At 45.3% G+C, this 8964-nt stretch overlaps 2 protein-coding genes across 7 annotated transcripts; both read right to left on the bottom strand.

Annotated features, from left to right (window-relative positions):
- Nucleotides 1–11: 11 nt before the first annotated feature.
- On the bottom strand, nt 12–2690 carry LOC132265586 (protein SREK1IP1-like). The gene is made up of 4 exons (XM_059766315.1): nt 2511–2690; nt 2218–2447; nt 1987–2152; nt 12–138 (listed from the first exon to the last, which is right to left on the bottom strand). The coding sequence occupies exons 1-3, from the start codon at nt 2595–2597 to the stop codon at nt 2017–2019; spliced, it is 453 nt and encodes a 150-aa protein (XP_059622298.1). The 5' UTR covers nt 2598–2690; the 3' UTR covers nt 12–138; nt 1987–2016.
- Nucleotides 2691–2816: 126 nt separating this feature from the next.
- LOC132265583 (poly(U)-binding-splicing factor half pint) lies at nt 2817–8227 on the bottom strand. 6 transcript variants are annotated; one of them, XM_059766309.1, is made up of 9 exons: nt 7761–7867; nt 7282–7359; nt 6832–6964; nt 5289–5521; nt 5156–5214; nt 4545–4758; nt 4171–4460; nt 3963–4105; nt 2817–3755 (listed from the first exon to the last, which is right to left on the bottom strand). In XM_059766309.1, the coding sequence occupies exons 4-9, from the start codon at nt 5502–5504 to the stop codon at nt 2869–2871; spliced, it is 1809 nt and encodes a 602-aa protein (XP_059622292.1). In that variant the 5' UTR covers nt 5505–5521; nt 6832–6964; nt 7282–7359; nt 7761–7867; the 3' UTR covers nt 2817–2868. The 6 variants fall into 6 exon arrangements, with proteins under 6 accessions (XP_059622292.1, XP_059622288.1, XP_059622287.1 ...); XM_059766305.1 differs by lacking the exons at nt 6832–6964; nt 7282–7359 and adding an exon at nt 8046–8227 and having other exon boundaries at nt 2817–3746; nt 7761–7881; XM_059766304.1 differs by lacking the exons at nt 6832–6964; nt 7282–7359 and adding an exon at nt 8046–8227 and having other exon boundaries at nt 7761–7881.
- Between the last annotated feature and the right edge of the window lie 737 nt (nt 8228–8964).

Below are 8964 nucleotides of genomic sequence, written 5' to 3' on the forward strand. Positions count from 1 at the left end.
TCTCCCCATCCAAGGATATCACACACTCTTCAGCACTGTCTCTTCTCTTGCGCCGCGCGAACACCCGCAAGAGCTCCTCATGCACACCCACAAATCATCAACTCCTCACCAGCACTGCCCGCACAGATATTCTCTCCCCTGGAAGAATGCCACGCGAGAGTCGAAATGCCAGCGATTGTCCGAGAATGTGTTTCCACGCTTAAAGCCGGAGGAACACTGATCAGCGCGCGTAAAATATTCACCATCATTTGGCAAAATTTTACAATATAAGCCACATCAGAGCCCTTTTTTACCACCCATTCATCCATTCCGCTCGCTCGCGAGACGTGTTTTAGTTGGGTTTTGAATATTCAAAGGCATATTTATATATACATTTAAAAAATCATACATCTCGCCTTCTCACTCTATCCATGAAGTCACTTCTCGCCCAAAATGCCTGTGTGTTCGCCACTTTTACACACATCTTACATCATTTTACACAACCAGAAGCAGAGCGAGCACCCAAGATTCCGCCACAGAGCATATCATCGCGCGCGCTCTTTTTCCACCGCCAGGAATACAGCCAGATGGAAAAGAAAAATTTCCCGAAAATCACCTCCCCGCCCTCACTTCTCACTCAAGCACACTCTCTCGCGCGCTCTCTCGCTTCTCCCGCGCTTCCACAGCATTCTTAGACTCCGTACCAAACTCCAAAAATGTCTTGGTATATATTTGCATTAGACATCTCGCGCCGCGAGTCGCGATGCATCGCGAATTTCTAGCACAAACAGAAGATCCGCGGCATTTTCTGAGAATTCACAAATCGCGCTCTTCGCAATCTGTTGCTGAAAATGTCCAAATTCCACCCAAATTTCATTCTCTGGAGCATTAAAATATTGATTTTGACAATAGAACTGATAAAAGATGCGAAGAAGATGCAATTTCTAGTTATTCACTAAGGATTTGCCTGAATATTAGACACTCAATCTCAGTAGAATGCTACAAATTGAAGGCAGAGAAACAGAGAGACGATTAACATAACAGAAAAATTAGGCGTTTTGCAATGATATTCCTAAAATAACCACTTTTAAAAGCTTTAGAATTACCGTTCAATTAATTCTAATTCCATCATTTGACCAGAAATTCAGACATTCTCTGCCTCAACAAACATTTCTAATTACAATTTTGAAAAATCCGCCCTTATTTGGCTGAAATATTCATGTTAATTTGCCCAAAATCAACTAGAATTGGACAATTCTTATCATTTTTCGATAAAATCATGTTTCATCTGCTTTGTTCAACGTCTCTGCAGCTTTCGACCTCAAACACTCGCTTCAGCATCATGAAGAGCGTCTTAACTTATCTCACCATCGCCTCTGAGAATCGATTCAGCGAGAGATGAGATCAACGCGTTCATTTCGGTGACATAATGGATTTTTCAATATTTGTACACGAGTCGAATGCAAATTTCTCATTCTTCGCAAATTGTGAGAAAAATCTCAACAAGCACAAATTCATTGAAAGTATTCTTGTCGCTTGTTTCACTTCTTGGACACACCTCTAAAGTAAGCAAAGAAAGAAAAAGAGGGAGGGAGAGATTAAAGGGCACCTAAAGACTGAGAGACTAATTGTGCTAAACGATCTGCTAAAACGACGGAAGAACGAAGGTGAACATGTTCATAAACGCCTCGCAAAGTCATCGCGCATCTTTCCATGTGTCGAACATTTCTAAACAGAGCGCATTGATGTTATGGATGAAGCGTGTTAAACAGTGCTTTACGAGTGCTGATCGCGCTTCTCGCCACTCCTGAGAATATCAACGGTTGGCTTTTGTGTGTGAGCATGAAAATCGCACAGAGATTGACTCTCTCAGAAGTCTTTTTGGCTAAATATAGCCTCACAATTCATGCTTCTCTCGCGCAAGACTCTCGAGAAGTGATCTCAGCATAGCTGAGCATAGACATAATGGATATGATGGACATAAAATGTATGAAATTGAGTGTTAACCTGTCTGGGAATGGAAGTCCGCGTGACATTTTATTTCTTCTTTCTCTTCTTCACTTTCTTCCTCTTTTTCCTGGACTCCTTTCGGCGCTTCCGGGATTTGGCGTCTGAACTTGAATCAGAATCTGTTGATTCATCTTCTGAAGATTCACTCTCAGACTCGTCAGAGCTGCAAAAACCAGCCAATGAAGAAGTTAATGGCGATACAAGAATATTTTCCTTGTTGTAAAATACCTCGAGGACTCAGAATCTGTTTCTTTCCTGGACTTTCGTCTTCGCGAAGACTTCTTTTTCTCCTTTTTGCTCTTCTCCTTCTTCTTTTTCTTCTTCCTCTCCACCTCTCGCTTCTTCTCCACTTCCTGCAATTCCTCCTGCCTCAGCTTCTTCAGCGGGGTCACATATTTATCATCGGAATCGCTGCTAGTGCTGCTCACGTCCAGAAGAATCTCCCTTTCCGGATCCAGCTGTAAACACAAATTAAGGTTAGGGAGGAAGATGCATTGGAAAGAGAGAGAAGACTGGCAAACCTTGAGGAAATTCCTGCATTGATATGTGAGATGTCCTGTGTAGCCGCATTTCTTGCACGCCGACCGGCTGGTTTTGGTCACATCCATGAGGAAAATGCAGAAAACTGCCCGGCGAAAACACAAACAAACCAACTGCAAAGGAAAGCTGGCTTACAATGTTCACCACCAGATGACCTTTCCGCGCGATGTGCAGCCAACTTCACTCCGACCAATTCAAATCAAAGCTCAACTATGCAGAATCTTGACCAGTTCCAGACCAGCGCCAGTGAAAAGCTTATTTGGGGATCTCTTGAGGGGGCAATTAAGCACTGTGCTATACAATTTATTCCATCTCACAAGCATGGACACAGAGAGCAGTTCAGGCAGACAAATCTCCGTGGTCGAACAACGCCTGATCGTACAATTGCGCCTGCACGAGCCGCCCGCCAAAGTAGCGCCCATGGAGCACTTCTCTCGCCTTGAGCGCCTCCGCGGACATGGTGAACTCCACGAAGATCTTCACAATCACATCCGCCTCCTCGTCCTCCTCATTGTCTGTCTGTTTCTCCTTGTAGATAATCACCTGCTCCACCGTGCCGAACTTGCTGCACTCCTCCTGGATCTCCTCCTGCAGCGTCTCGTCCACATCCTCGGGGCCCACCATGTTGCGCAGGATCACCACACGGCTGTCCGTGGGGCGCATCAGGCGCTGCATCACCAGATGCCTGGCGCTCTGCCCCTTAATTGACATTGTCTCCTGCTGCTGCAACGTCTGCGGCTCGCCCTCCTCCAGCAGCTTCTTCTGCAGCTCCTCCTGTTGTCTCTCGTGTGCCTTCTTCAGCACGCTCTCCGCATTGTGGCCCACCGCGGCCGCCTGCGCGGCCAGCGTCGATGTAACCACAGCCGCCGCGGCCGCAGCTGCTGCCACAGCGGCTGTCTTGGGCGACGAATTCACGACGGCCGCATTCGTCACGGCGCCCAGCACGGGATTCACTACCTGCGGCGGGTGCAGCGACGCCGCGGTGCTCGCAGGCAGGGTCACGACGCCAGGCGGCGGCAGCACAACTGCCGGAACAGTTGCCATGGACACGGGATGCTGAGCGGCGGCCGCCGCTGCAGCTGCTGCCGCAGCGGCCGCGGCGGCGTGAATGCTTGTCACGGAGACGGCCGAGTTGGTCGTGAGCGCCGTGACAGATGGGATGCACGTGGGCGCCGTCATGGAGGGCAAAGATGAGAGGCCGAGCGAAGGCGCCGCGGCTGAGAGACCTGGAAATGTGCAGGCAGAGTTCTTATTGAAAACACAACATTTGCAAAGCGACACGTGCAGGTGAGCAAAAGCATTTCACGTGAAATTAACTAAGCTCAGCACAAAGAATTATATTGCGACGGATGAAATGTGAATAAATGAGTTTCCAAATACCATCCGTCAAAATAAAGCTTCAGCGCAAGTGCTGGTGGAGATCAAGAACTTACCCAGAACAGCATTGGTGGCAACGGCGTCCATCGCTTGAATCTTTGCCGTAGCGGCTGCTGCAGCCACGGCGGCCGCCGTCGGCATGGATGAATTGGGCGAGGGTCCAACGAGAGCATTTGGAGGCGTTATGGATCGTCCAACTCTGCGAAAACAACCCGGATCAGTGAGAACGAGACCGACAATGAGCAATTCTTACACATTTCTCACCTCAGCAATTGACCGCCCAAGTCGAAAAGATTCATGCTAGAGATTGCTTCGTCCGCCGCCACTTTGGTGGCATACTCAATAAAGCCGTAGCCCTTGTGCGAGTGCAGAGAGCTTCCCTGCGAGATGCGGCAGTAGATGATGGGCCCGAATGCCTCAAAGACACTCTTCAGGTCCTCTTCCGACAAATCCGGATGGATTGACGCTATGTAAATACGATTGTAACTCTTCGCCTCCTCCTGAATCTCATCAATCACTTGCTGCGCCTGCGGCATGTTGCTAGGCCTGCCGACCTGTGGGGAGAATGAATTAGGCCATTGGTTAGTCATCATTTTCTTAGTGTAGAAACATGGCGTGGAATTCACTGAATTTTTTACCTTTATATTCCGCCCACCGAGCATGGCGCCGTTCATCTGCTCCAGCGCCAATTGAGCGCCTTCTGGGATTTCATATTCCACAAAGGCGAATCCCTTGTGCTTCTGTGTCACAGGATCCCAGGACATGTTGATGGACTTGATGGGCCCAAATGGCAGGAAAGAGGCTCGAATTGTGTCCTCCTTCAGCTCGAATGAGATGCTGCCCACGTAAACTCTGCAAAGAGAGACAGAAAAAGAAAGAATCTCCACTCAATTCTTGTCTAAATTCCTGTTCATAAACGAATAAGGACTCTTGTCAGATCTTATTAGTTTATTTTGTTGTGGAAAATCATGAAATTGGAAGCCAGAGCGGAATGTGTCACTCAACACTCTTGGCCTCTATCTTATCAAATTCCTTGTCGCTGTCATCATTTCAATGGAAAAAAGATTACAATAAAATTTGACAGGAATCAAGGACTCGCCAAAAGTAATTTGTTATCAGCATCGAAATGATGTCAAAATAACGTGTTTTAACTACTAACATTTGCAAGAATTTGTCCTCAAATCTGACTAATTCACTTCACGGATTCATGGCGAGTCCTTGATCAAGATAAACAAGAGGATATTCTCACCTGCACATCAGAGCGAGAGCCTGTTGCCGCTGAACCTGAGTTCTCTGGCTGGCGAGTTGCTGGAAAGGCAAGACAATGTGTGAATTATTATATTGTCCTCACTGGCAAACTTCAAAACACCTTCAGCACTCACTTGTTGCTGGTGCGCAAGTGTCTGCTTCATCAGAACCATCTTAATACTCTGCTCCATGGCGTACTTCTTCGCCCGCGTCACCGTTTCCAACTGCTCGGACGACAGGCGCGGCAGCGCACCGCCCAGGATGCCCAGCAGAGCCGACCTGGCGCCCGGTCCAAACTTCACATCGCCAATCTGTCGGAGTTCATAAATGGGAGTCGCAATAAAAGGCATTTTCGGTTGCCAAGGGCCTAAAAATCACCAGCAAACAAACATTAGTTATATTACCAATCACTGTGCGGCATTTGGATTTTCTCTTCTAATGCATTCTTTTTTTTATCTTCTTCTTCTTTTCAGATGAAGGATGGAGGAATTATTTTTGATTTTATTGAGGGGGGCTTTTCGTGCTGACTTTTTTTTTCCCCCAATCTTAGCGCGCGCACACAACGCTTGTAAGTCTCCTGAGACACACTCGGAGAGAGATGAAAGAGAAAAGAAAATATAGAGACACATTTAGTGGCGATTATGTGAAATTATTCATTAAAATTTTTGTCGCCTTGTCGGCCCTCCACAGAACGTGTGACTGATTGTGTGAGTGTGAGTGGATCTATGGCTAGCCGTTGGACCACACAGGACAACTCTCGAGGAGAATCTGACACACTTTTGCACACATTTTTATCTCTGAAAGTGAAGAAACAACTCCGAGAAAAGAGAAAAAAAGAACATAATATGAAATTAAATTACAAACAATACAAAAACAACATGTCTCCTTTGAGAAACTCTCTCTCTCTTTCTTTCTGCCTAAAGTAATTGCAATAATGGACATTATTTGCCAGCTGTCGGACGCCCGTTTTTGAGTAGCAAGTCTCTTGTTGGGAACACGCTCACTCTCTCTCTCTCTGTGCAAATCAATCGCTATTCAATTGGTTCACTCGCCATTTGGGAATTTCTGCCTTCAAATAACAATTTCACATTGATAAACCAGAGATGATAGCGTGAGATTTTCATATGACATTTAGTGCATTTTATATACATTTTCAGTTAAGCATTTCATAGACAGCAAATTATCAGCTCAATGCAACTTTACGCCAATTTCTCATTAGACAAAGATTGATAAGGATTTTAAAGTTACATTGGAAGAAATGCAAAATGTCAATCCTTCAGTGATAAATTAATTGAATTCTCATTTCCTCGATGGAATTCTCAGCAATTTGTAATTTATTCTTTTGCCTTCTGTTTTGAAATCAGAAATTGAATATCAGACAATTCAAGAACATAAATCTTGCATAGAAATTGAAGGAAAAAATGGGTAAAATTGCATATCGCCGTGTAATTAGTATTCTCACGATATCATCTTGCTAATTTGCATTGTGACTCATTTCAGCAAAGAATTCTCTCGCACAGAATGAACAACACATTTCGACATTCTCTGTTCCGCAAATGTGTCACCATGCAAAGGAAAGCGCTCGCAAATGTGCTCAAGAGAAAAAAAAGGGTACGACGAAGAAGGTGATGACGAGCCGCGTCGCGACATCTGAAATGACACAAATAAAATACAAACCCAACAAGATTACAGTGAGAAATCAACTGAAAACTATGGCTACAATCGTCCTCGCCGTGGCATGAGGCTCCCCAATGCGCTCTCCCCAAACCCAGCAGACATTTTCAGTCGTTGGCAGGTGTCGCGAGCACACCTTCGGGCCCATCTCGTGGGAGAGTGAAAAGAAAGAGAGGAGAAAGAGAGAAAAAAGAGAGATATGGATTAGAGATTTCACAGAGATCAACTGGCGGGAAGTGTGGCATGTTTTTTTTTCTTCATCTTCTTCTGAATCATCTTTTCTTATCTTTGGCAAGGGTTCTCTGTCTCAAGGGTGGGTCATTAATTTGCCAGTTCCCGCGCAAGTTACACTTCTATCGCTTCTATCTTGAGAGATAATGAATTGCGTGTGTGTGTGTGCATGATTGCGCCTCGAACCATGGTATCTTTGAGGGCACAGAGAGCGAGCTTCACCTCATATGAAACCACATCGTTGGTTGATATCGCCATTCAGCGTGTGTCATTCTTGAGACAAGTCCTCGGAACAATGGTCTGCAAAATCTCAAGCAGAACAAAAACACCGCGAAATTAGTCAAAAGAGCCCACACAACACCCCTTGGCAAAGGGGGGCGCGCACAAAATTCTGGCATTGCACTGTGCAGGTGACATTACACCATCTCTCTACATTTTCCACAGCATTTTTGCAAAACAGATCAAATTAGAGGAGCTCTACGTGTGGCCTGCACAGGCGTCATAAACATCATCATTTTCATTGGACAATATATATATATATATATATGTAAATATATTGTACATCATTCTTAGCAACTAAGGGCAGTTATATAATCAAGATAAAAGGAAATGTTAGGCAAATCGTTTAGAAAATCTCTACACAGACACCTAAAGACACAGGCTCTCTCCAAGCGCTCATCCACCGCTCTCCGGACACTCACCTGATCCTTCCTCCGTCTTGGCCACCTTCGGCTCCGGAGGCCCCATTTCCTCGTCCGGCGCACTATCCTCTGCCTCGCCCCCGTTCGACGCCGGCGGCGACTTGTCCACCTCGTCATTTCCCTGCAAAACACCAAACAAGATCAGCTCACAGCGCGCACACAGAGCGCCCTCGCCCCATGGGCGCGCGCGTTGTTTACGGGTGGCCCCCAAACAACCGCACACATCCAAGATGGCCGGCGAGAAGCGAAGATTATGCGAAATTTTCGATCAACCACAACACTCACCATCGCAACCACGCCGTTCATCTCCACTGACTAATCGCTTAGTGACACTCCAGAGAACAATTGTGAGGGGTTTTTCACGCGCAATTCATGGGATTTCCACCGGAAAATAAGTGCAGAATAGCAGAAAATCGCACGCTTCCACCATCGACCGATTCACAACTCACGCGATGCTTACCAGCGTTGGCGCGAGATGGCGCAGCAGTTCAAATGTCAAGGTGTCCCAAAGAGTGGGACAGGCGCCAAGATTTGAAGACTGACTGAAACTTAACGGTGGCAAACAGGTGGAATTATTAATTAAATCCATCAAATCAAATGTATGTGCATTGTGTGAAATGGTGTCTACATTTTCTCAACGGGGAAAAACAGAGTACCTATTCTCCCCTTTTCATGATGCTTCTCCTTTGTCTTTGGCTTTGCAGGAAAGCTTGGCAATTTTCTCTGTTCTCGCGGAATGTAAAATTCATAACTTCGGTTTTGTTCAATGCATCGACATCATCTATAATGTGTTGGAAAGCTGATTAAATTCTCTGGAAATCTCTTGAATATCCTAAGAACATATGGAAAGTACTTCTGTTACTAAAACAAAGAGAAAATTGCTCTAAATGTTATATGAGATTTTTCAATTTGCCTTTGTAAATATAATATTGAGAAATGCATAATAATGATTGGCAATAGCTTATTTAGTCACAAAGTGGCACAAATTGACCCACTGAAATAGAATACAATCCATAGAAGTTAGGCAAGTTCATCGCAAAATACTTCCTTGATGGATAAGTCTGATGATTTTGATTATTATTCCGACTTGAATAAATTGAGTATTTTATTTTAAATCATTTCTCAGAACACAGCGCCTATTTAAATCCAACATAAGCTCTATGGGCTTAGAACGTGGGGGTGGAGGATGGTAAAAAACGCCCAT

The sequence above is a fragment of the Phlebotomus argentipes genome, unplaced genomic scaffold (assembly GCF_947086385.1).
Source record: "Phlebotomus argentipes unplaced genomic scaffold, Phlebotomus argentipes genome assembly contig_5, whole genome shotgun sequence".
Classification (NCBI taxonomy): domain Eukaryota; kingdom Metazoa; phylum Arthropoda; class Insecta; order Diptera; family Psychodidae; genus Phlebotomus; species Phlebotomus argentipes.